The sequence below is a fragment of the Ischnura elegans genome, chromosome 4 (genome assembly GCF_921293095.1).
Source record: "Ischnura elegans chromosome 4, ioIscEleg1.1, whole genome shotgun sequence".
NCBI classification, from domain to species: domain Eukaryota; kingdom Metazoa; phylum Arthropoda; class Insecta; order Odonata; family Coenagrionidae; genus Ischnura; species Ischnura elegans.
Window position 1 is genome coordinate 40,144,027 of NC_060249.1, and position 27,771 is coordinate 40,171,797.

General features: G+C 38.1%; 1 protein-coding gene across 2 annotated transcripts; it reads right to left on the reverse strand.

The window, feature by feature from the left end:
* Positions 1-2,550: 2,550 nt before the first annotated feature.
* On the reverse strand, positions 2,551-27,545 carry LOC124156855 (basic helix-loop-helix transcription factor scleraxis). 2 transcript variants are annotated; one of them, XM_046531345.1, is made up of 4 exons: positions 27,079-27,545; positions 5,986-6,107; positions 4,569-4,735; positions 2,551-4,039 (listed from the first exon to the last, which is right to left on the reverse strand). In XM_046531345.1, the coding sequence occupies exons 1-4, from the start codon at positions 27,252-27,254 to the stop codon at positions 3,764-3,766; spliced, it is 741 nt and encodes a 246-aa protein (XP_046387301.1). In that variant the 5' UTR covers positions 27,255-27,545; the 3' UTR covers positions 2,551-3,763. The 2 variants fall into 2 exon arrangements, with proteins under 2 accessions (XP_046387301.1, XP_046387300.1); XM_046531344.1 differs by having other exon boundaries at positions 5,986-6,116.
* Between the last annotated feature and the right edge of the window lie 226 nt (positions 27,546-27,771).

A 27,771-nucleotide genomic window follows, 5' to 3' on the forward strand; every position in this document is an offset into this window, starting at 1 on the left:
AATGTCTTCAGCTAATGTCTAGAAAATATCTTGTAATATCTTCTAGATATCTGAATGTCCGCTTTTCTGATATCTACCAGGTATCTTTGAGAAGATATTTTCCAGACATTCGTATTCAAATTGGATCCATTAGGAAAATTCAGGATAATTACCCTGGATTCAGGATAATTAATTTAAATGACAAAAATATAATATTTTTCAGTATATTGAGAGTTTATTTTCAACTGAAAGCCTACTGGTGGAGCAGGAGGTGATGGTAGGGTGCCTTATGGGGACTCTTCCTGAATATTGGAACCTCTCTGGCATTCACTTCTTTCTGATGGGGGCTTCCTCTTCTGATTCCAAATTTGAAGTTACCAAAGCAGCTTGCAATTTCCTTTTAGATTTCTCAAGGGAGTCTGCAACATTATCAATGAATGTTGATTCAGTGTCTTGCAATATAAGTCTTGATGAATTTTTAATGCAAGTTTTTGCCAACGTATTTAAACACCATCAGGGCTATGAATGAATGATATTTATATGAATGAGTACATTGCAGTGATACATAAAAGGTTATGGCAATATTTGTTACGTCAATAGTAAAAAAGTTAGTTGTAAATTAATTGTAAAAAGCAGAGACTAGAATTTTGACATACCTTTTATTCCATTGAATTGGATTTGTTTATTGAGGGTTACTAATCTGAGACAGTTAATAGTTACCTATCAATTTTGATTTCACTGGACTAATGCAAAAAGAGTCTCTGCTCAAAAAGACATATGCTAGACATCTAGTAGATTTGTATAATATCCACAACATTGAAGGCATTTACTAGACTTCTAGTAGAGATTTAAAATATCCAAGACATTGAAGATATTTTCTAGACATCTAGAAGATATTTAAAATATCCAAGACATTGAAGATATTTTCTGGATATCTAGAAGATATTTTGTGCTATGTGGGTTGTAAGGTGTTCACCGTCATTTTGTCTTGAGTCTGCTTTACAAGGTAAGGACAAATAAAAAAAAAACTGCTGAAAATTTTAGAATATTCATTTTATTCCATTGTTTAAGTAAAGAGTTTTATCACATGTAACATAGTTCATAATACATACTTAGATGCTTATTCATGGAAAGAGTTTGAAGCTCCGAATAACTACAACACTGCATTTCTGTTTATTTGGATAAAACATAATTACTTGTACTTTGCGTCATCATAAAGGAAAACAAAATATCAAAAAATCATGAATTTACAAAAGATTTCTTTGGAAAATGCAGTTTTTCCGATTATGAAAAGTGTAAAAATTAGTTGAAAACCTTCTATCTAGCACCGATTTTCCAAAAATTTTCCTCCGGATCTGGTTATGGACCGCTTGGAACGTAGGTTTTGGCAGTAAGGTATATTGTTGTCGTTGGCTTTCGGGAGCAGCTGCATGTAGTGCTTTGTCGAGCGAGCTTTCGCATCCATTACAGGGTGCATCATCAGGCGATGAATGAAAATCGGAAGAAGGTTGTCAATAAATATACTCACAAACCCTCTTCACTCCACCGGAGTAGTGAGTGGATTAGGGGGAGGAGGGCGACTCTGACGTCAGCAGAACTCAGTCCTGTACTTGAGCGGCGAGTGGGCTATTCCCAATTGTTGTTCGGGTTGCCAGTGAGCCATTGTTTTGGACCCCCCCCACCCCCCCCGAACGAAATTGCTGGCTACGCCACTGATTTCCATCAGCATTGCCTTTCTAATTTAGTGACATGCGGTCTCACAAACCGCTAATCGAATTCCAGTAGAAATTATAAAAAAGAACGTTACGTATATTTTAAGAGTCTGATGTCCTTGTTATGCATAAATATGAAGCTAACGAGAATTATAGATGTTCTGAAATATTAATTTTGAAAATATTCATATTTTTAGAAACGCAGCGGTCTCTCAGACTGCACGTCACTGTTTAAGGGTTAAATTTGCATATTAATACAAGAACGTCCATTTAAATTGAAAAGGCCGTAATTTACCGCAGTGAATTTGCCTAAGTAAAAGTGTAATGAAAACCATATTTGCCCCTATTTTTGAGCCCTACCACTGTATAGATACACAGTGCTCCTCTTGCAAGTCTGAGAATCCCATCTGTTCTACATGGTCACAAAAGATACGTTTAGTCTGTCTGTAAATTCCTTATTCCTCCATGACATTATTCCTCTTCTGAGACTACTTTAAGGAATTGAAGGGATCATTAAATGTAGTACTGGTCCTGAAATGTTGCTAGCCAGGTGCCAATGAGTCAACTTGAACAAAGTATGGTGAATGGAAAACAAGGTCAAAAAGGAAGTAGGGGAATGGAATAGTGGGTGACGCATGGAGTATCTCCTTGAAGGAGGGGAGTTAGATATTAATGGTGAACAATAGTAAAACAAGAAAGATTTAATGCTTTCCCAGCCAATTTACTGCGTGAGGAGTTCTAGGTATCACCACTGGGTCAGGAACTGCATTATTGCTGACCAGTGGTGTAGCCAGGAATTTCGTTCAGGGGTGGGGGGGTCCAAAACCAGGGGAGAAAATTTTTGAAAAACAAGATTATAAGTAGAGGGTTTTTAACTAATTTTAACACTTTTGATAATCGAAAAATCTTCATTTGTTGAAGAAATGATGGCTGAGTCGAACATCAAAATGTCGTCAGTAATGCAGTTCCTGTTCCGGTGGCAATCTTGAGAACTCTTCATGCAATAGTCAAACATATTGTCATTCAACAAAATTTTTTGTGTGGTACGTATACGTAAACAGTTTCAAAATTTTCTGTGAAATCCAAATATACTCTTTTATTTTCTAAAAATAATGGATGCTTGTTATCACCATGATAGCCATTTTCCAACAGATGTTTTGCAAAATCACTGATACAATCTCCTTTTTCCACAATTATAAAGCTCTTTTACATTTTTTTGGATGTTGGGGCACTTAAACCTAATAAACTCACTTCACAGTCTGCAGAGAATAGGGTGCATACTCCACTCCTCTGCATTGCATCTTGCTCGTATTAAGAGTTGCATAACATTTGTCCAGCTGTACACAGAGTATAACATGAATATTTAAACTTATCCTTTTAGCACACATTCAGCAGTTCTAAGTTAGCTTTTGTGTAAATGCCGTTTATGCCAACAACCGGGAACATCAGGCTAAGATGGTGATAAAGAACTCAATGCTGTTGCTTGTTAATTTTACCAGTTACTACACAATCAAATTTTCTTCATTTCCATTATTGACAGCTGTAAGTATAATGGTGGAAAGTTCAAATTTAAGTTATTTCCTAACATTGAGGTATTATCAAGATGATCCGGCAATAAAGGAAAGTTTATGGGAGGTGGTGACAAGAGACTGTTAATATAATGGCATTTGTTTATTTTTTCTCTAAAAATTATCTTGCAATGCTTGTTTCTAAATTAGATTATCGTGAAACTTAAAAAATTAATTTTCTTCTCCCCAATATCAGCAGTGAAATAAATATTTTTTTTTAATTGTTGAAAATGGTAAGGACATTATCCAGCTGTCATTTGTTATCAACTAAAGACATTAAATATCATTGGCCTACTGAAACCAGTGACCAATATTATGTAGAAGAGGTAGCGAGCTTAAATTACAATGAAGATGTCTACTAATGGTCCTGGCCTCTTATTTCCCTACTGTTAATAACTGAATACTTTGAGTCTGCAAACTATTTGAATGTTGGCTTCAAAACTTCATTATGCTACAGATTTGAAAAAAAAATGGTTCTCCAGGCATGCTGTAATGATTCAGTCTCTACTGAAACATGACTGGTGTGAATTTTGATGGGTCTGTGTCAATTGATTGCAAGTTGGTTTCATATTTTTCCCGTACATTTTCCATATTAATCAGAGTGTTTGATTCAATGGATCTGGCATAATACGTCTTCTCAATAAGGCCGTGGTTGTCGATGTCATATTGCTCATTTTCTTTCCTGTGTGTTCTCTCTTGTGTGGTTGAGTTATATTCATGCTTTTCCTTGTGGTGTTGTTGTAAGCAGTCCTTCCCTAAAGCACGGGATGACACTATTTTCTGAAATGGAGCAAAAATAATATTCATCAAAAATTGAAAATATATCTTGAGAATATCTTTATCATTGATGAATAGCTACACTGTGTTACAGCCACTTGACTTTTTTTCCGTATTCTCTTAATATGAACTTGAATTAATTTTATTTTTATCATAGAAGAAAATAATAATATAGGAAAAGTGAAATTTGATTTTTCCGGTGTGTTAGCTTTTTTTACATTTTCATTAGGTGGCCTAAATTTGATAGGTACTGTTTTTACTGTAAATAGCATTCAGTCAATTTTCAATGCAGTTGGTTCCACCATGATTTCATTGTATCATTCATTTGATTTTAGAGAAGTTCTTACCTCAGATTAAGTATCCTAACTTGATTCACTTATCATTATCATTATATGAATTTCAAACATTGTATGTATTTGGTATGGTTATATGATAAACATAATGTGTATACCTCCATTTAATGCCATTGTTCACTTTTGAAATAATATTTTGGGTATCGAATCTTATCCTTCCCCTTAAGAAGCCAACTTACCATCTTCTTTAAGCTGGATAAACAGAATGTGCAAACTGGCCGAGGACCTGGCTGTGTGGTTGTCTCCGTGGAGTTGGTGTTCGTATTTGGACAATGCCTAGTTGATTGCTGTCTGTTTGAATGGGAAGTCCTGTAACCACTTCTGAGGCATGGCTGCTCCATAGAACCTGTTAGATTGTATTTAGTTTCACATAAAATATTTAGGTTATTTTGCATTACATATTTCCAGTCAAGTTAGCCTGAGTTGTTCCATAGCAGTTTATTGTATTTCACTGGTACAAAAGGTATGCAGTTTGAAACCTCTTATCTATTTGAGAATCTTTACTGCTGGTAGGAAATGAGGAAGGTGTGCAAAACTCACTGAACTCTAATGCAATGTGTATCAAGAATACTATAGGAAAATCAGAAAGAAGAAAACATAAGATAGATGCAGAGAGAAGACTGTGACTGGTGTTCACTTGAGAGGACACTGGTCAATTTTAGATCAAAGGCAGTTTCATTGTTTCTGGTAGCAATACAACCTTAGGTAAAAAAAGTGTGGAGGAAGCTAATATGGTGAACATAAGGCCTCTACTTAATTGTGTCAAAATCTTTTAAAAATTCAACTTTTTAGAGAAGTCTAATATTAAAAGATTTTTACTTTCAGACACAATATTTATTTAGTAACTAATAAATTTTGCAATGACTATTTCTTGTGGGTCCCTCCCTTTTATTTTCCCATGGTCCCTCTCTATCGTAAGAGCGTGAGACTATAGATACTTAGGTTTAAGAAAACCATCAGTGAAAACATAAATGTGGGCTTTGGCTCTCTTAAGATTAGAAGAATGGATCATTGAAATTAAAATTATTTAAAAAATAGAAGCTTTGGAGACCTAGTACTGGGGAAGGGTACTGAAGTTTAAAAAAAACTATTACTTACGGGACTCTTGTATCAAGTATTGCAAATATATGTCCAATCAGTGGCGTAATTATGGGAGGGATGAGGGGATAGATCCCCCCCTAAGGCCTCAGAGATATAAAAAAGTTAGTTAAAACTATATTCTAGTTTTGAAATTTAATAACTGCATCTGCTTATCTGCTTAAGGTTCAATTTTTAGTACCAAAATTATATAAAATATATATCCGGGCATGTCATTTTTCAAAAATTTTCCCGGACCCCCCCTAAGCGTGGGGGGAGGGGTTGCCATCCTCCCCCCCCCACCAAAGCGTATTCCTAGTTATGCCACTGTGTCCATATTAATATACATCTCCAAATTTCATTGAGTACATATGTTGTACAATGCATGCAGAGCAGAAATTTATGGTTGAAATATTAATCTCATTATTTTAAAAGGCTAGGTTAGGAGATTATAGAGTTTATTTATCACGGAAGATGCATATTCATCTTAAAGTTTTCCATAATTCCAAAACATATTACCTGCCAGTAGTTGGGTTCCTAGGTGAGATATGTAGCTGGAAGCAAGCCTTAGGGTTTCGATTTTAGATAATTTTCTGTCTGCTGGCTCAGTAGGTATCAAAGTCCTTAATGTGTTGAAAGCACTGTTGACACTTGGTGCAATCATAGAAGAGAAATCAATTTAGATGAGTAGACCAGTTAAATATGGCAATATCTGAAAAAAAATCTGGTGGATTCCTGGAAAAATGGCTAGATAAAGTTTTCTTGGCATTGTAACCAGGTAAGAAGATCCAAGGTATATTCTCATCTACATGGAAGCCTGAGAAAACTTAATCTTGCCTAGATCTCTAGTGATTTTATCTCTACAGAAAAGCCATTAAGTATTAAATAGTATTATGTTCTTTCAAACCCAAAGTTCTCGAAAACAATTGAAAATCTGCTCCATTAAATAAGGTTTCAAAAGGCGCAAACAGCATTAAAAAAATATGCATTCTTGACCGAGATATTTAAAAAAGAGTGAAAGTCGTATTTTCTATCTAGCCGGCCCTGGTGGGCATCTAGCGGGCTGGAAATGTGGGGAGGTGTGTCCTATTTGATCCCAAATTGCTTACCCCAAGTACGGGAAAAATCCCGGAAAACTTTTCACCTTCTTATCCGGCTATGCCCTTCGAAGTTTTTATTTTCTGTTCATGCATTCGTTCAAGTTGGGTGATTACACGGTATATTTTCGTGTTCATTCACGCTTTCATACATTTAGACATTAACTCGCACGGCTTAATGCATTGTGTAAGCAGGCCTTGAGTCGCGTTTTTTTCGCAAAATGATCTCCGAATGTTTGGTTGTGTGTGAATCCACATGCATACGAAAATTGTAATGAAAATGAGAAACCCCTTTGGTCAATATTTTGTTGAATGTTTTGGAAAGACCCGTTTATCGCAAATATTCCTACAAAAAAGCTCCCAAATATTCATACAAAAAAGCACCCATGGTGCGGTGCACATCGATCCCCATTTTGGGGTACGGGCCAGGGGAGGGCCGTCTAATGGGACTGCCGTCAGCAATTCTAAACATTGGTTTGACCCTATGCAGAGCATAATCTCGGCGGCGAGAGACATTCGCGCCTGTCGTGGCACTCCGAATTATCGTCAAATTCAGTTTGGGAATTCTGGACCTTCGGGTTTGCCACGCTCTATCTCACGAACGAGTGCTTGGCAATAGCTCAAGCAGTGGCAGATACACATGGAGGCCATGCGGGGCCGCCCGCATGACCGAACATTGTTGAAGCACAATAGGGTAGTTTCCTTCATCAAAGAAAACGAAAGGCATTGATTGCGATTCGTTACCCACCATTAATGTATTCATAATACACAAATTATTTGGTTTTTGAAATACCGGTTTAGACGAATGGCAAGGGTAAAATTTTATCCTCATTTGAAAAAGGCCAGATTGGCGCCCATGCGATTCCACTCCACGTGACGTCACAGGGACCTAGTTTCTACACGAGAGGGTAGGAGTTATACATCGTCTGAGGTTGCCAATGCATGCATGAGGTACAGAGCTCAGGGAAACATGTCTTAATAATCACCTATTAAAACTGGCTAAGGTCGGAAAGTTTTCTTCGTTTGATAAGGCATTAATAAACCTTTTTTAAGCCAAGCGCTACCAGCCAGCAAGGTACTCAGCCACCCGCTAGCATCCTGCGTCCTATCAGCGCTCAGAGCCTCGATCAAGGTCACCTCACAAGGCGGGAGGGGGAACCAGAAATGCGTAGCACGGACTATTTCCCACCATTCCTACTTACGCGTCGCGTTTTCGCGCGCTTGAAAATTTTCACTTTTCATTTAATCGCGAAAAATAGATATCGTAATTTAAAAATCTAAAATCGTGAAATACGTACTCCAGGAGTAATAATCTTTCGATTTAGGCAATAAAAAAATAATAGGAAACCACCCTATTGTAAGTTTTTCATATCATAAGATGGCATTGTCTTGTATGTCCGTATTATCTGTTGAAATAATACTTTTTTAAGTTTGCATGTGACTTTATTCTTTGTCATTACTGCAAAAGTAATTGTAGCTCAAGGTATCTTTTGCGTCCCCCTTAAGTTTTTTCTGTGACCGCTACTGATGATGGATCGCTAATGGTGCGGGGCCATGGTCGATGTAAGGTTAGTTAAACTCAATCTAAATCAGGGTACCCCACACTTTCTTATAATTAAAGAAAGCCTTTAGTGTGCGATGCTAAGTGCTTTAAAAGAACGGATTTATTGAGCTGTTTATAGAATTTTTCTTGTTGCCCATTTATCCATTTAATTGTCTTGTAATAAAATTTGGAATTGTTTTGTTTTTTTCCACAAAAGTCGTGATAAATTCGGGACGGATATTTTCTGACAATAGTTAGAAATCCTTTATAGCCACCATGTCCCTCCAATGTTTCGAGTACCCGAGTATAATTAGAATGGAGGCACCAAATCCCATGCTGTCCATCACCTAGGATATCTTTGCGAATGGTGTCTTATGTCATCACGTTTTTTTCATTTCCTTGTATCGCGCAGAGAGTGTATTTCTAAATGATACTTGTATCTCGACGAGAGGGAAATATTACCGCTTGTCATCGCTTGGCAACGAGAATTCCCGGACAGTTTCCAGCGAGGCGTTCATCGGTCGTAGCGACAGCCATTCGAGGAATGATGAGGAACGCTGCGCACCGTTTTGATTACATCTTTTTAGCCTCAGGCTCTTAACCCAAAGGAGGTCTGGAAATTTTTTATCTATAATTTAAGCATTCTGCTGGAACCCTGATAATTGCGAAAGCCAGTATTTAGTGCAATTATCAATTCATTTTGAGAAAAGCTATGGAGCGTGGAGAAGTCCTAGCTTAAATATGATGCTAGTTTAATAGTTTTACGTGTTTGAATTGCTCTGCGTGACAATTTATGCGGAAAGTTTGAAGGGTTTTCTTCTTTTACCTTTTATGCACTTTAACCTATATCGCTTCAAACTAAAGGTTTTTTCATGCGACGCATTTCCGTTATTCTCATTTTATCTCATGGCATCTTTCTTTTACCCGCTATTCTAATTCTTTTGAAATTCCTATCTTTTGAACCAATTTCCTCCCGTTTCAACTATTTTTAGCTCTTCATTTTCCATTATTTTCAGTAAATTCCTCTATCCACCTCCTCCACAAAAATCTCCACCTTTGATATGCTTGGAAATATTATATACTAGTATCCTTTCACTCAATGTCTCAGAGTCTCTCCGTTATTTTCGTACTCTCTAGGTATCCATTAATATTCTCGCAACTTTTATAATCGTGTGTATATCCACTTCACGGCAGAGTCAGAAAATTGGATGTAGTCGAGGAACTATTTTGAACCAGAAATTTTCGTGGGTAAAAATTGACGTGATTACGCGAAAGGATGAAAGTACAGTTTTTTCGATCCTATCTGCCGAAATTGTAGCATTTCGACTAGTCGTCCCCCCCTGCCCTACTGACTCACTCGTTTTCTTCTCCGAAATCCCTCCTCCTAACACATCCTCCGCCCTCAACTCGACCTCCCCTCTCACTTCCCCCTCATGGACCGTCTACTAACATCCGACCCTCATGATGAGAAAATCAGATGGATTTCTCGACGCTTGAAGGAAGAAAAACAACCACAATGACTCCAGTATGTCTCCCTTTTCTACCACTTCCACTGTCGCAGAGCTCATCGCATTTGCGCGCGCGAATAACAAGCATTTTGAAAGCTCGCTATTCTTTTATACTTTAAAGATTATATTCATGGATTGTAGATCTCTTGCCATAGGGATAGCAAGTCACCAATCTTTTTTGAGTCGGATTATTTTAATCAGACATTCTTTCCCCAATTCAGTTACTCTTGTCGCCAGTTTCCACTGGTAGATCACTTTACTTAAGTCTCTGGTGTGATGCTATGGATTCTATTAAGCCTTAAAACGGCTACATTGATTTGATTTTGGATCTACATGAAAAAGTTTCATGGGAATGGCTTGGGCTTCGATTGGGGCCGATTGGCCTAGGCGGGCGAGAAGAAAGAAGCCGGAAGGCCAAGGGAAGCCCTGAGCTTCTTCCGCATCTTTCATTTTCCTTGGACACGGCGAGTACGTGAACTGTAAAATGAACGAACGTGCGAGAACCCTACATTGGGAACTGATTCTCGCGGGGACCCCAAGCCGGAAGGCCAAGGGAAGCCCTGAGCTCCTTCCGCATCTTTCATTTTCCTTGGACACGGCGAGTACGTGAACTGTAAAATGAACGAACGTGCGAGAACCCTACAATGGGAACTGAAAAGACCGAATGCTACTTTTAATTTAAAATAGAATTGATTTGTTTACTTTATTAATTTTCCATTAAAACATGCTCACCTAATAAGTTTCCTTACACTTGTTTTGAGATGGGAAATTTACCCGTTAGGGCCCTTTGATTACGTTGCTGCTTGGACCCTTGGGTAACCGGTCCTCCCCTGGTTCGAAGTACCTAACGACGAACTTGTATTTCGAAATGAAGGTTATTATATGTAATGTTTTATGAGGAACCACAAAGATAAATTTGTAATTTACTAACTAACGGGTTACGCCAGACACGTAACCACAATTTACTATTTCATTGGATGAAATGGAATATAACTGGATATTCTCCATGTTAAGAATATGTAATACTCAGTCTGTTGCCTAGTCCCCAGACAATGTTGGTTCGCAGCGGCTGATAGAGGGGGGAATGACCGCCACCTCTCCCTTTCAGCCCTTATAACTTCAATTGACATGGTTTACGTGGTTCTCGAACGCAAGTTTACATATTGCTATTTCTATGTACAATTAAATTTTAGCCCGGAAAAAAATAGGGGGCATCTGCGGAAGAGGGTAGGTTTTGGGGGGCTTAATTTGGAGGATACGTTACTAAAAACATATCTCCCAAACATTTCGAAAGTTGGAACCCCCTGACCCAGGGTAAGAGGGACACGTACCCTGGGCGGCAGGTTTGATGGGGCGTCAAAATTTGAAAAGTTTATTTTTAAAAGTTATTTAATATTTTTAAAATTATAATTCCACAGTCAATTTGATTTGATTATGTTGTACATATTATCAACTGTATTACTGACACTGTATACCAAATTATTAACCACATTATAAGACACGCTACAAGAATTAACGTAACTCAAGTATTTTTCACGAGTAAAAGTTCTTAATAGCATGCATATGGAATGTGATTTCAACTACCGCGTCTCAACAAATAGCTTACGGAGGTATTGCATTTTAGTGGTGGGGAGGAGGAGGGATGAAGGGGAACCGGAGGAGGGGGGGCGGCAAACTGATCTTTGCCCCCCTGAGAAAACTCCTACTTCCGACCCTGCCCTGACCCCAATCGTTCTGGTGCGTTTAATTTGTTTTAAAAATTTTAAGGGTTACACTACAGAATTCCCATTTCGTCGAAAGGAAATGCATACTTCCAAAAATTGCCGAAATGCAGGGGAACTGTCAACCCAAAAACACCCACCCTAATCCGCCCCATTTAAGAGTTGTCCGCCCTTGGAAAGAGTCCAAGTTAGTCCCTAAGAAGTCAGACCCGAAAGCATATGAACATCATGGAATAGATTACTATTTATCTTTTTATTTATTGGCACTCCGCCAGAAACCTGCGAATTGGCCTTCCTAAGTTAAAGGCTTAAACTTTTGAGTCATTTTTTGCATTAGAGCATATCACAATGCATTAGAGCTTTCTCTTGACAAATATGTTTATCAAAATCCAATAATTGTTCGGAAAAGTTTGTAACAATTATTTGTACCAGCGTGTCGGGATATGTTTTCTCGAGGTGGAATTTTTTGTTTGGACAAATTTTGTCCTATGGGGAAAATGCGCATAGTGCCTGGAAATCGTTTGTTTACGAAGTTATGAATTAATATATATATATATATATATTTTTTTTAAATATCACGAGATGTGGGTCAAAAAAAAAAAATATATATATAATAAGGGGTCGTGAAGTATATAAGTTTGAGTTATGAATTAATTTCTGAAAAATTTTGAATTCTGCATTTTCCACCATTTTTTTTTAATAACGAGCTATTCTCCGTGGACTGAGCGAGTGGCTCTCCGTTGCAGCGCTACTTTAAATTACAGCGCAAAGTTAAAGTAACTCAAGTTTCAAAATTTATGCCTCAGTAAAAAGTAATAGCGCGAATTTGTATGTGCTTGCATAAATGGAAAGTTTATTTCGTTATTCGCTACTGTAATAATGTCATTTTTTGCAATCTGTCTGCGCTAAGGTTGAGAAAAGGGCATTTTTGAATCCGCGGCGGAAGGAGAACCTTGGTGACACGTAACTTCGGGATAGATCGGTAACTTCGGTCGTCTAAATAGAGCAATGTCATTTGCAGGTTTGTAGTCTTCTTTTATTTAATGATAAATTTTTGCAAGAAAATTTTCAATTTTTAGTTTGTTAAGATATCTCCGAACTGGAAGTCTATCGCCACAGTTAAATATGTCTAAGAGTAGAACGATTGTAGAAATACAACGTTTATTTATTCGTCAGATACGAAAGCGCTTGAACAGCATTGAGTAGACCACTTTGTTTCCCGTGTCATAAATAATAGTTTGTAGATACTAGCCTTTAGCAGCAGTCGACTGCACCAAAAGTTTGATTTCATCCCTAGAACTAACAAATACTGAAATATACCCGAAATATATAACTTTTACGAGTATCAATGGGAATAGAATTCTCAGATATACAATAAGAATCCATAGTGACTGAAACGAAAGAAAGAGGAAAAGAAGGTTAAGGTCAAAACTCAACCAGATAAACCTATCGCGACCGAAGTGAGTGGAATAGAGTGAATGCCCGAGTATTGGCAAAGGTTATCCTTTTAGAAAGCTACTGATTCACTATTAAAAAACGCCAGATGACAGAAAAATACGTACACCAAGTAAGTACAGGTTTTTGGTAGAGTCCATACCAAAGTTGGAATTATGGGAACATGGAATCATTGTTATAAATGAAAAAGGTTTCTCGTTCGTTAGCCATACTTATCACGCATTTATTAATTAATAAAAAGGCAGAGTTGATTCACATTGACCCTGCACCGATGGTCTGAGAAATATTTTAGATTTATACTGCAAAAGAAATAAAAAATACCGAGTCTGAAAAAGAGCCTAATGAGATCTTGTAAAGGTTTATTGTCGGCGACTTGACTTCAAGAACTGTTGATACAAAACAGTGGGCAATAATTTGATATTTTTACCTTTACATGGAGCGTACTTCAACGCTTTATTGAAATCTTGAAGGATTCACACCTCTTGAGTCTCTCAGCGGTGTGAATCCGTCAGTTGAGCGAAATACCATGGGCTCGTTCACCGAATACAATTTATTATTGATTTTAATAGAGTTCAGAAAACAGTAACAGTGTTTTTTTTGTTTTTTCGATCCATCGCCCTCTTCTCTAGCTATTCACTTAACCCTTTTACGGATGAGTTGATGGCTAATCTGACTCTTGCCGTGCGACTCGTCGCTTCTCCGCTACTCCGTGGCCTCGCGCAGCTATCGCACGTGTTTTGTTGTTATTAAAGTTATAGCGGGCCATTATTTCTGCCAATGATTGGGTTTTTTTGAACGAATTATTGAACTAAATTTTCAATGACGTCACTAAGTCATGAAAACTGGGCGTCAACTCCCCCATTTTTTTCTTTTAAAAGTTATGAAAAAATGGCTGAATGAGGAAGGTTTTTTCGTCATAACTTATCTTTCCCTTCTATCTACCTGAGAAGGGGGTCGGGTTAGTGTGGTAGATATAGTGTTGGCTTCCCACCGCGTGGGCTCCTGTTCAAATCCCCGTGGTGGCAGAGAATTTTCAGACTGTCCGATGCATGCTTGAATGTTTTGTGGAGGACATTTCAAGCGCAACACCCCGCTCCGTCTGTCGGATGGGCCGTGGTCCCCTTGGCACCTACAAATGTAGGCTATTGCTGACGCCGGGTTTCTCTCCATTTTTCTTTCCATACCCCTCCCTCACGGCGCAAATGACCTCAGCTGTCGGTCGCCTACTCCAAATACCATGCCATATCATACCAATTAGTGCCAGTTTAGCAATCTTTGACGATTAAAAGTCATTCCGCTGAGGGATATAGTCACTAATGAAAACAGAACGAATTAGACGATAAACCGTAAGAACTCAGATAGTGAGGATATCAGTAAGAGGCCAAAGCAAAAGAGCGTATCAGAGGAGGAATTTATGAAAAAGGAGCTGATTCGATGACTACTGGTTAATAATGTAAATATTTGGCTATTGAAGTTTAAAAAGGAGAGGAATTGTGTGCACCTTCGCTGGGTACAAACGCGGACGCCATGAAACGATGATGGGATTAGGCTGGAGGAGTTCGAGACGTTGGTAATGGGAGTATGGAAGAGGAGTGAGAAGGTGAGACGGTCGGAGAGGAAAAGGAACGAGAAAGTTATAGATATGATGGGGTGAACGCTGAACAGAGAAAATTTTTGTGGTATGGTGCGATATTTGGATGAAGCGGCCGACTGCTAAGGTCATCTACGCCGTATGGAGATTAGTGATGAGCGATATATCGCTAACTGTGACTGAATCACCGTTACTGAAAAGTAGCAGTCACTGTCGGTGATTCAATATTCGAAATCACTGTGATCGGTGATTCAATCACTGGATTCGGTGAAGATAGCTCTGGCTGCTACCAAGTGATATGCGATATATCGCCACCTGTGATAGAAGAGAAGTAGCCGATCACTGCCGGTTAGTGATGAGCGGAACTGTGATTTTCGGATCACTTCGTTACCTGTGACTGCTACTCATCAGTAACGGTGATTCTTAACTGTGATTGCGATCACCGAGGTGAATCACTCTTTAAAGTCATCGGTGATTTGTGGCGCTGCTATTCCTGCTACTTTGTCCAATTCCAAGGAATGAGCTCTTCTCAATAGGAACAAATAAACTTATAGAAAGTTGTAAAATTAGACAAAATATTTTTTTGAGGGAATAGTTCTGATTCCGAGTTTATATTACAACAATAAAGTAAATTTGATGTGGTAGAAGAATTGATAAGGGGCAATCATTTTTTGTACGTATTTATAATCAAACCATCATAATTCAAAGCTTCAGCTGTATATTTCGCACAGAATGTCTTATTTATCATTAAATATGAATAAGACGTCGTTATTTTACTGTTGGTAGCATCATGGTAGCTGCCGAAGCTAACTTCACCGTATTCACAGTCGCAGTGATTTCGAGTATTTGGTGATTTAGTCACCGGCAGTGATTTCGAGCATTCGGTGATTCAATCACCGGCAGTGACGGGCAGTGATTTCGAGCATTCGGTGATTTTGTCACCGGCAGTGATCGGCTACTTCTATTCAATCACAGGTGGCGATATATCGCATATCACTTGTTAGTAGCCAGCGCTATCATCACCGAATCCAGTGATTGAATCACCGAATCACCGATCACGGTGATTTCGAATATTGAATCACCGACAGTGACTGCTACTTTTCAGTAACGGTGATTCAATCACAGTTAGCGATATATCGCTCATCACTACTGCCGGTGACTAAATCACCAAATACTCGAAATCACTGCGACTGTGAATACGGTGAAGTTAGCTTCGGCAGCTACCATGATGCTACCAACAGTAAAATAACGACGTCTTATTCATATTTAATGATAAATAAGACATTCTGTGCGAAATATACAGCTAAAGCCTTGAATTATGATGGTTTGATTATAAATATGTATAAAAAATGATTGCCCCTTATCAATTCTTTTACCACATCAAATTTACTTAATTATTGTAATATAAACTCGAAATCAGAACTATTCCCTCAAAAAAAAATATTTTGCCTAATTTTACAATTTTCTATAAGTTTCTTTGTTCCTATTGAGGAGAGCTCATTCCTTGGAATTGGACAAAGTAGCAGGAATAGCAGCGCCACGAATCACCGATGACTTTTAAGAGTGATTCACCTCGGTGATCGCAATCACAGTTAAGAATCACCGTTACTGATAAGTAGCAGTCACAGGTAACGAAGTGATCCGAAAATCACAGTTCCGCTCATCACTAATGGAGATAACCTAGCCGCACTGCTGACGGGTACCAAGGTAATTTGTAGATTGGAGGATAGAGGGTGGTGTGTTGATTAAATATCGTGAACAAATGGATTTCCTAATTCGGATAGTGATACTGTTTTTACTGAGAAAATTTTACCTTTTGCGAAACACCCGAGAGATTCTCCAAAAAAAACTTAAAAATCCATTTATTTAGCGTACGGCAAAGAAATATTTTTCAAACTGCATTATATATCTTGTTTAAACGTGGATCTTGGGATTATTTGGACGCAAAATTCAACTCAAGTTCCCTGTCAGCAGTCATTTTATGTAGCATGAACTTTTTTGTCACTCGAAAAGCTAATTTGTGTCCTCTCTATTCCATTTCCAATGTTTCCCTTGTTCTTTAAGTTGGGATTAATCATTTTCATGAATCATCAATTTTATGTATCTGTTAAATATTTGTATACGCATTTTATTTCGCATGAATTTTTCTTTCAATTTATCTTCTTGCTCCCCTTAATGTGCACCATGTCTCATCGTTTTAATTAATGTGTATAACTTTTATTGACTACGATACGAAAAAAATGTGTCGTTCAACAGATGTAAATATGTGAATTTTTTTATATTTCTAATCCATTTTGATTTAGCATTGTTATATAAGCATTATTATAGTAAGATATCTTACTAAGATACTGTGGTGATTTTTGCTCATTGCCAGCACACATATTTTATAGATGATTTCCGAAGCGATCGCGAATGTCACAGTGAAATTTTATTGAAGTTTCTCCTCTAATGTATCAATTTTACTTTATGTTTTGTTGGAATATAGTTGAAAAATTATCATAGCCGATAATGATTGAGGTTGCATTTTTACCGACAGCATCAATTGTACTCCATATGGTTGAAAAATGGATCTCGGCCGCTAATTTTAGTAGTAAAAATAGTAAGTTTAGCTGTAGAATTCACATGCTGCCTACGTTTGCGTAGGCAGCAATAATCATCAGAACAATTTCGCAATCAATTTCACAGAACAATTTCACATCTGTACAATTGCACTCGTGATTATTCCCCGAATATGCAACACTTGTAGGTTAAGAGTGTTGGCCTTCTAGCTTCTAGGTTGAATGATTATGTTGCTGCGTTTTCCCTCAAAATTTTGGTGTCTGAGAGACATCACTTGGGCTGTCAATGCGGCCAACCCTAAAATTAAATACAGAAAATGACTATGATTCAGTATTCTCATAATTTGAAAAATAATAAGTTTTTTTACATACTTAGATCCGAGATAGTAATACAAGGAGAGCAATTTCCTATAGGAAATTTCCTATACCAAAAATCACCGCATACTTATAAGTATGCGGTGATTTTTGGTTTTAAAAAGTGATTACATTTGGCTTTAAAGACTGTAACAGCTGTATAGATAACAACAAGAAGATTTTTTTCGTGAGGCTGAATTGATAGCTCTCGTGTTATAATTCAAACGTAGATAATTGATAATTCCGTACATAATATCACGTAGCCTCACGATTTTATTAATAATCTTATATTTTCCAAAATGCTCTTTTTCGCCATCTCGCCCGCATTCCCTTAATTGCCTTCCCACCGAAATAAGACTTCTGTAGCGAAATTATATACCTATCGGTACATTTCAGCTCCTCTTGCTTTCAGGCGATGTTATCCAACGTGTATACCAAGGTCTTATCTTTCCCTATGCATTATATTCCGGAACATTTAATCAAAAAATCAATGTGAGTGTAATAAAATGGCCATAAAATTTACTTCAAATAACACGTTGAATAGTCAACTGAAAGAGAGCTGTCTAGGTTATTTGTGTTTGAGATTTTCTCTGCATGAAATTTTGACGTAAAAATTTTTTAAATGCTTTCGTTAAAAATTAGTTTTCATTGCAAATCTTTAAGCGTATTTATTTATGCGTGTGATTATGGAGTTGAATGCCCCCAACAAGGCCTCTGACTCTGAGCGCGGAGGTCTAGGAGTTCAAATCATCCCCCTGAATGTTTGGTAGATAAGGTCTCAAGGGTACTACCTCCAAAAGAACTCCCTCTTGAACTTCCACCCCGAAAATGTGTTGTGGCAACGGCAATAGTCCCGAATGGTGATTATTCTTTCGAGTGATAAGTTTGTGGGGCGTAGATTAGTTCAGTGAGTTCTATTATTAGACTCGCTGCTCTATGAACATTGTTGCCTCGATGGTGGAATTTCAATCTCAGCTGCTCTAAAGAGTGAGAGATGTATAGGGCGCGTTCCAAAATTCAGCGGCAGTATTGCTACTGCTGCTGCGAAACGGAATTGAAAGCAGTAATGCCTCAGTAAACAAAGCAGAAATCTGGGAACTGTCAACAGCAGCTGCCGTTGACAATTTCGCGGGAAATTTTCATCAGTGCAAATTCCACTTTCAAAGTAAATTCATTACATTAAGCAAGAAAACTTCGAAACTGATGGATAGCGGCCTAAAATAGTACATGTTGATATCCATAGAATTCGACGAGACTCACGTAAGAACCATAAACTTAAAAATGCTTCAATCTTAGGTGGAAAAATGCCTTCAATAATAAGGTTTTCTCTTCGTAAATTTAATTGTGAACAATTTTCAATAAACCAATTAATGAATTAATTGAGTGAGCCTGACGCCATCGGTTACTGCGCCGTACCTACTGCCAGTTGATTTCGGAACGGTTTGGCAACTGTGTCAGAACTGTCAGCGAATTTGGGAAAGGTAGGAAGGAAGGAAGTCAATTGTTAATTGATTTCTTCGCAGTATCATATATGCATGTTTAAATATTAAGTTTTGAATTTTACGAATTTTTATTGAGAGCGTTTTTAAAATATAATTTACTTATTTGGCGTTTGTATTAAAAAGATAATCATAGATGGAGTTTTTGGACGGGGCTATATATTATTTGGTTAGTTTAAAGATTTTTGCTTGTTAATCCATTAGATCATGGGAAGAATTACTAGTGCGTCTTGTTTTTGCTGTTAAGCTGTGAATAAAATTAATATATTTGGTGATGTGTTCTGAAAGTCTGCAAATTAATTCTATAAGATGAAGTCGTCATTGATTATTTTTAGTTATTTTCACGTTGCTAGTGGTCCCTGAGAACTGATTTTTTTCACCTTTTCCCCTTTTAATCCTAGAGGCTCCTAGAAGCCAAGGTGCACAAGCATTTTTTTACAAATTTGGAAAAAAGTAAGGCTAATGGTTGGTGGGGTACCCAATATTGATAAATATACTCAATTATGTAGTCCAGTAAATCACTTGGATCCATTTGCATCAACAATATTGTGTACTCCACCAACCATTATCTGCATTTATCTCAAAAATTAAAAAAAAAAAACATTGTATTTGTAACACTTAGCTTCTAGGGTCCTCAATTAATATCGGTGAATTCCCTTAATTTTGACCTCTTTTTCTTTTGACATTTCTTCTGACTTCTAGAAATGATCAAAATTTCAAGCTATTTTTAGTGGCACTGTAGTTCTATTTTCAACTAGCGGAATGAATAAAATATTATCTGGTGAAATTAGAATAACTAAAATTTAAAAGCTATTTACTTATTTCAGGTAAGGTAACCGTAAGGTATGGTATTTGGAGGAGGCAACCGATAGTTGAGGTCATTTGCGCCATGGCGGAAGCGTAGGAATGGAAGGGTGTAAAGAAATCCGGCGTCGGCATTGGTCTGCTCTGACCGAAGGGCAGTAAGCGGACCGCGGTTTATCGTCCCATCCGACGTGCGGAGTGCTGTATATGAGGTGCCCTCCACAAAGCACTCCAGCAGATATTTATCCAAGGAACACTTAACACGGGAAATTAATACAATGCTAAGGAAAGCTCCGCGATTCGTCAAAAACTGCTACGGACGTACCGAAATCGTTACACAGATCTAAGTAGACAGGGAGCCGCTGGTGACTCGGAGGCTGCGCGCTGGGCTTAGATTGCTCCAGCAATAGGGTGGTTTCCTATTATTTTATATTGCCTAAATCGAAAGATTATTACTCCTGGAGTACGCATTTCAGGCTCTTAGATTTTTTAATGACGATGCGAATGCAATTAGGTAAACGAAAAGTGAAAAATTTCAAGAGCGCGAAAACGCGACGGCTAAGTAGGAATGCTGGGAAAAGCCCGTGTGACGTCTTTCTGGTTCCAGCTGTCGCAGTGTGAGGTGACCTTGGGGCGAGGCTTTGAGCGCTGATACGACGCTAGCAGGTTGCGCTTGGCTTAAATAAGGATTATCATTACCCTATCAAACGAAGGAAACTCCGAATTTAGGCAATTTTAATGGGTGATTATTAAGAGATGTTTCCCTGAGCTCTGTACCATATGCATGCGTTGGTAATATCAGACAATGTAAAACTCCTATCTACTCGTATAGAAACTAGGTCTCTGTGACGTCACGTGGAGTGGCATCGCATGGGCGCCAATCTGGCCTTTTTCAAATGAGGTTAAAATCGACCATTAACATTCGTCGAAACTGAGATTCCTAAAACCAAATAATTTGCATATTATGAATTCACTAATGGTGGGTAAATAATCGCAGTCAACGCCTTTCGTTTTCTTTGATGAAGGAAACTACCCTATTGAGAAAAGATACCTTTCAGAGGGACACGAAGCTACAAATTGGAACCGTACTATATTTCCAGAAACGACTGAAACGATGTACTAAAAGAGACATTTTGCCGAACGGATAGATATGAGAAGTCGTTTTTCCCCCGAACAATAAAATACTTCGATAAATACTTAGCGAAACTTCGTTTGATTATTTCCATAGAGTAAGTATATACTTACTCTATGGCATTTCCTTTTTATTTGCTTATTTGGGTGGTGTCGTAAGACCCGTATTCACACGTATAAGACACGTATATTGAGGCGGCTGGTAATTAGGTTATTTGCCTATCCCTAATACACCGAAAATTTACATCTGAGAAAAGGCTGAGTTATTATTTTCCAATTTGAAATACAGGCAACTATTAACCAGCGTCTACTTGATACGCACTGAAAATATCAAGATGGTAGCTTATGTAAAGGAGTAAAACGTCGCCAAAGAGAGCGGTAGAGTGGGAGGAATGCGCCCTCTTATCACTGAGAAAGTATCATCTACTCTCTACTAATCTACAAGTTGTAAGAGCGTAGCTCGTAATATCTTTCGACTACAGCGCGTGAAAAATGATCATTATCATGACGCCATTACTTATTATCGGAACGAGGCTTCGCGCCATACGCCACTGAGAAAGTGTCTTCTACTGTCAAATTTTAAGGGCGTAGCTCGAAATACCCTTCGACCATAGTGCGTGAAAAATGATCGCAATTACGGCGCGAGTTCTTATTATCGGGACGAGATTTATACGCAGATTTTCCTTCCCCGCTCCAAAATAACAGTCGTAACAGGAAGTTGCCGACGAAAGAGAGATGCCTCAAGCAACTGCAGTTGTGTTCTCTTTACCCGCATTGTCGTCATTCACCGCTTTTCTTTCCGTTCACGGCCGCTCCTGTTATTTTTTCCCGTCCCTTGACCCACACCCGAGCTTTAAACGCTGGGCATCCCGGAGGTTTTCTCTCGCCCTCTGCCTTTTGATGCCTTCAGCATGTTGGTCGCATACGGAGCGTGGGGAAGTAGTGCTTGAAGAGAGGTCGGTGGTTAATGGGTGGGGCCCTGTGAAGGATGGCTCATGAGTTGAGTGCGGGAAAGGGGCAGGAGGTTGTGGGTGGCGAGGTTCGCTTCTCCCATTACACGGGTCATTTGAATGTCTTTTCGTCTTTTTGGAAGGTCCATCTCTCGGGCTCCTAATCTCTTACAGTCTCATTTAACTTGGAAGATAGGACTGACCGCGGCTTTTGTGACCGTACTCTGCTGGAAATAGTGGACGGATTAGAGATAAACAGTAATGATTTCATGTTTTCGTGCATTCCGTAAAATGATGACTCCGTTGAAAGTGGAAGAGGAACTATCGTTACTTACTTGCACTGTCGGGTTGATCTGTAGAATCAAATGTTAAGCGAAAATATTAATACACTGAAAACCAACGCTTGATTATTTTCAAATACTACCTAATCAGTCACTATAGCCACTTCATTCCACGACTCAAGGTCAAGGAGATTATCATAAAAATAACTCTTGTACTTAGAAAGTGAAAATAGGACGTATTGGAGTGGATAACGTAATAATTAATATTACTTCAGAATGACTTGAGCTTTGTATCCTAACGACTACGTCGCCTCGCAATTTTGAATGATAAATGATGATTGGTGTGTCATCATGAAAATAATGCCTGCATACATTAATGAATACATTTTATACTCCGTTATTTACGTAGTGGATATTGCTTACGAGGCCTCACGTGCATTCCATTCATGAAGAAGATGTGGTTAAATCTGTAGTATTTCTTAATTAATTGGAAGACAAATTAAAGCACGTCTTTCTTTAAAAGTGGAGCGTTTTTAGAGTTAACCAACAACCTATCGCCGCAAAAAAAGGTAGAACGCTGAACTTCAGCATTTGTGCGAAATTCTGTCGAAGCTCCATAGGGTCGTGTCATATATCGTTTTACTCATTGCTTATTTGGCTACAACAATGAATCATCAAATATTGTTTAAGCGTAAAATTTTAGCTTTTACGGTCGAAAGAGTGAAGAAAAACACGCGAAAAACTATGAAAACGATGAAACTGTTGTCTTCATCTCGTCACGGGCAAAATATTTAATAGGTGCATTTTATTGTATTTTTTATGGAGAGAACAACATCTCCGCATTATAAAATTGCTTTTTAAAATTAAATTTTACCCATTCCTAGATTTTTAAGATGGCCGAAAGGTAGATTTCAGTTTCCGAGGTTTAGAATAGTAAATGAATATTGACCCCTATTAGCATTCCACATCTACATAATACCCTGCGAGCCACCTCTAAGGTGTTTGACAGGGAGTGTTCAATCACTAGAATGCTTTCCTAGGATAGATATATGTACGTCGTATACAATTAATCACACTCTCATATATCCCATTCTATCGGACCGGAAACCAATCCTGCTAGGAAATTTCGGCCAACTATCGTTAGGACCAGTGACGGCGCTAGCAGGTGCGGAGCTAGGGGCGAACCTTCAGTGCGGGGCTCTTCACTTAAAATGTTAAACTCTATACCCCATCTACAAACTCGAGCATTTTGAATCCCTACCACTCTCTGGCTAAATATGTGTTCCCCTCCCAAATTCAGACTTCGTAATTACGCCGTTATGGTACCATCACGCAGTTGAGTTCAAAATAGTATAATACAAATTAAATTTATAATTATATTTATTCATAAAATTATAACGTAAAATAAACATAAAAAGCGCGCTTTTTACTTTAAATTACTGCATTATTATTCCTTTTTCATAATATTATTTTTTGTCTAGCACGGACTTAACAATACAGTAATAGTTGAAATTGCGTTTTCAAACTATCGTATATTTTAATTTTTTTCACGAACGCGGGCCCCCCCAAAGCGCGGGGCCCGGGGCCCCGCGCTTTGTCCGCCCCGGTCGCCCCGCCCTAAGGCCGGCTCTGGTTAGGACGATCGCTCAGACAATCGTAATGTGAACAAGGCATCAGTCTGCGGTGGCTACTGTTTGGTCAGTAGCCTCAGGCAATAAAATTAGGAAATAATCTGGCAAGTAATTACGTGGAATTAATTTTATGCAATATTAACTCAGGTTTCGGAAGCGTTCTTAATATTTCTCATTTTGCAAGGTTTCACCTTATGGCAGCTGGTAGTTGACAAAATTCACTGATATTCCTACTAGTGTCCAATGTTGGCTTTAGTGCCATAATTATTTAAAAATCATTTTTCCCCGCAATTAATAATGAAATGGCAATTTTCGTCTTTGTGGTTTTAAATAAGAGGAACAATATAAACATTTCCTTACATGAAAAGTTTGAAAATATTTTTTCCATACAGTCTACGTAACTTCGATATTCATGTTTCTTTTATTCATGTCATTTCTACATCTCGGCAATTGAAATCTACCCTTAGGTTATTTAAAAAATCAAAGAATGGGTAAAAATTGTAACATGAATATGCCGTTCTCTCTATAAAAAACTATGAAGTACACCTATAATGTATTTTGTCCGTACAAAATGTGAGTAAATAATACAATTGATGTAGGTGGTCAGGACGTTTTCAATTTTTGACCAAGCGGCCAGCTTTAAGACACTAATTTCGCTCTTTATCGACCTATGAAACAGTAACTGGAGAATGCCCGAAAGTATGATTTATAATTTTACGTTTTTATCCTTGGTTTGCTTCATGAAGAATGATTTTATTCGGATGGAAAATTTATTCTTGACACACAAAAAGTGTAAGTCGCAATCTCTGTATGTTTCGCATCATATGAGAATGTTTCATGGTAAAACTATAACGTATATATGATTCGCAGAGAAAGAAAATGTGCTAAGTTTATTCGTGCTATTGCTGGTTTTTACGAAGAAAGGAAACATTGGCAAAACATGGAGAAAAAGTTGGGACTTCAACTGATATCGTTCGTTGGCCTCATTCGGTACGTGAATATGCTTGTAATAAGATGTTCCACCGAAAGAGGTGGAAATATTTATTATATTCTCGTAAACGTACTCGTCGAACCATTTATAATTGCCTATTTAGTTTTAAAAGACCATTCCTCGCATAAAGAGCATTTAATTAGCATATAAAATATAATCAAACCGACTAAACCAGTCAAAAGGCAATTAAAATATCGAATCTGGTAAATCCTTGGGTATTCAAGTCCAGGGATTGTGGTGAAGGAATATGTCCTACCCATTTTCACCAAACGTCATGATAATGCGGCGTACAAGACTCTTTACTTATAAATTGTTCAATCAAAATATACTTCATCTTTGCATCGTAGCAAAAAATGATCGGGCGTAAAGTTTTTATGCGTAAATTCAAATCATTTATTATTTTATTATTGAGAAAATATTTGGAATAATTTATCACTTACTGAACCTGTACTTGAAATTAAAATTAAATTCATGGTTATCGTTTGCCTGAGGGAGATAATGTGGAAAAAATTTAGTTGAAGTCCGCCCAAAATTAAATTTTATCGTAATGAGCTAACGCGTTTCCTCTACATAGACAACCACAAATTTGAAAAAGTGGACTCCTTTAAGTATTTAGGCGTTTTTATTTCAAGAGAAAACAAAGAAGCAATAGAAATACAAAACAGGCTAAATCTGGCTAACAGATGCTTCTACGCCTGCAACAAACTCATGTCCTCAAAATTACTATCACACACTACTAAAATCAGAATATATAAAACAATCATAAGACCCGTACTGTTATATGGAAGTGAAACTTGGAAACTGGATAAAAAGGAAGAAAGAAAATTAATTGTTTTTGAAAATAAGATCCTTAGGAAAATATATGGACCAATCTCTGAAGGAGGAGAGTGGAGCCAGTTAAAGTCAATTGTTATCTAGAGGTTACTGCGATGAGAAAAAATGCTTGAGGAATCATTTGACTGTTCTGCGGATATAACATGGAGGAGACCCAGTGAAAAATAAGAATAACATCAAATTATCAAAACAAATTTCTGTCTACAATCCGTTGTGATTTTATCGTGGAATAGATATCTTGGGGTTGGAGGGCATCAGCGATATGCCATATTTTCCACCTCCCACCTTTTCCTGAGTATATTATTATCATGGAGGAAATTTTATGAGCTGGTTGGATGTTGAAGGTGTTTGGATATTTATAATCAATATTCGCACGCGCTGTTTTTTTTACGAGGGTGAAGATAGAGATTAGGGAATATTTTTGTTTGTGATGCTTCTTCGCTCTCTGTTGCAATCATTTGAGGCTTGAAAGGAAGTTAATTCAATTGCTTTTTGATTTATATTCTGATGTTATAAAAATTTATTAGGATAAATTTTAATAATCGTATTTCAAATCTAATCACGCGTGATTTGAACGTATCTAATTAATTCTATAGTTACAGTGAAAATAAAACTTGGTAAAAATATTTCAGAATTTTATTGTGCTAATTATTTTTCTAATGCCTAAGTCACCGACACAAATGACTATATTTAAGGCCAAGTTAACCTACCATATATCAGTAGAGGATGTAGAAAAAACTCGAGGGGGGGGCCCAAAAGATATCTTGAGTTACCTTTACTTTTATCCTAATAAAAAATAACAAAGTTCCATCAGCGTGTGAATATGAATACCTCTGAGAGTTTGAAGACTCCTGCATTTGTGGACTGTGAGATAACATTAGAAAGTCAATATATTATTCTGTAATGTATGGTATAAGTAGCATCTTCATGCATGAACTTTATCATAAAAGCATAAATAAGGATATAAATCGTGATGATCAGTGGCGCCGACTCCATGGGGCCTGAGGGTGCCCAAGCCCCCCCAAAAATTCGTTACAGATGTGAGGAAAAAATGTGTAGGGCTTGTAGTTTTTCCCCGGAATGTCCAGATATCGAGATTCGAGTGATCAGGGTTCTAATGTTTATCATATGACTCTTCTAAAATGCATAAAAACTTAAAATTCAGTACTTATGAAATTTACCGGGGTAAGCTCCCCGGTTTGGAACCCCCAATATTTTTTGTAGGTCGGCACCTTTGGTGCTGATAATCACTTGTATCGTTATGAACTTTGTCAATAATTTCTATCCAACTTGTCAACATCGATAGAATCTATTTTTTAATTTTTTTGAGATCATATGACGTCAAAAGAAACCCTACCAAATTTTCGATTTATTTGAAAAACCAGTTTCACGGGTGTATGTATGGAAAGCATGGATGGAAGCAGTGTACACTTTTATTTAATAAAAAGGCTTAGAAAATTTGTCAACACCGTTGGATCAGCTTATTAGACCGGAAGAAGTTACATTCGGAGAAGAGATGAAGCAAATGTACGAAATAACCTAAGGCTCACAATTCCGAGCGAATTATTCCCTTCTCTAAAAATTTCTTTCTTTCTAATTCGTTTAGCGTAAATGAGCGTGATCCTGGAGTTCATTCACTTTGTATACGTTGCTGCTTTACCCACCTGTACGTGCGGTCGCGCTCCCGAGCGTTGGCCTGGTTCCGGTGCCTGACAGGGATGTTGTTGGATCCACTGGCGCAACCTCCTGGGCTGGATGCTTCATCTGTTGCGTAAACATCCCTGTCATTGGCGTAGAAGGAACGTTCCTCACCGTTTTCCCTGCGATCAAACCCGTCCATCTTTGCGAAGAACTTTTTCCCTAGTCGACGTCACAATTTTAGTCTTTCACGGACCTGATAACAAATTACAGTCTTCCGATCAGGTACCAACCCGGGCACCGTCGTCCTCGCTGGATACTTCACTAAGAGCTGCGGCGACGCATCTTCTTGGTGATGAATTGCGTAGAGTTTACAAGGATGTATTGAATCTTTGGAAGTATTCTTGTAAATCCGTGGCTGTTAATGATTGCAGTGCAGTGCACGAGGAAGCCCTTACCCAAAGTGTCCGCTGAGGGAAGTAAGTGGGAGAGTTTGATGGGCTTTCACCAGGGGGAGCTCGTAGTGTGTTGGGCGGAGTCTGGGGGGCAGTGTCGGGGGTGGAGGCATGGGACTTCGTTTGGAGGAGTGGGGAGGGGGATCGGCAGCCTCCATGCCTACAAACCCAGATGGTTTCGCGCCTGATTCATTTCACACTCCTCTCTCGGGATCCCGTGCAGATGGGTCGAACTACGACCGCTCCTACAGCCACCTCAAATTT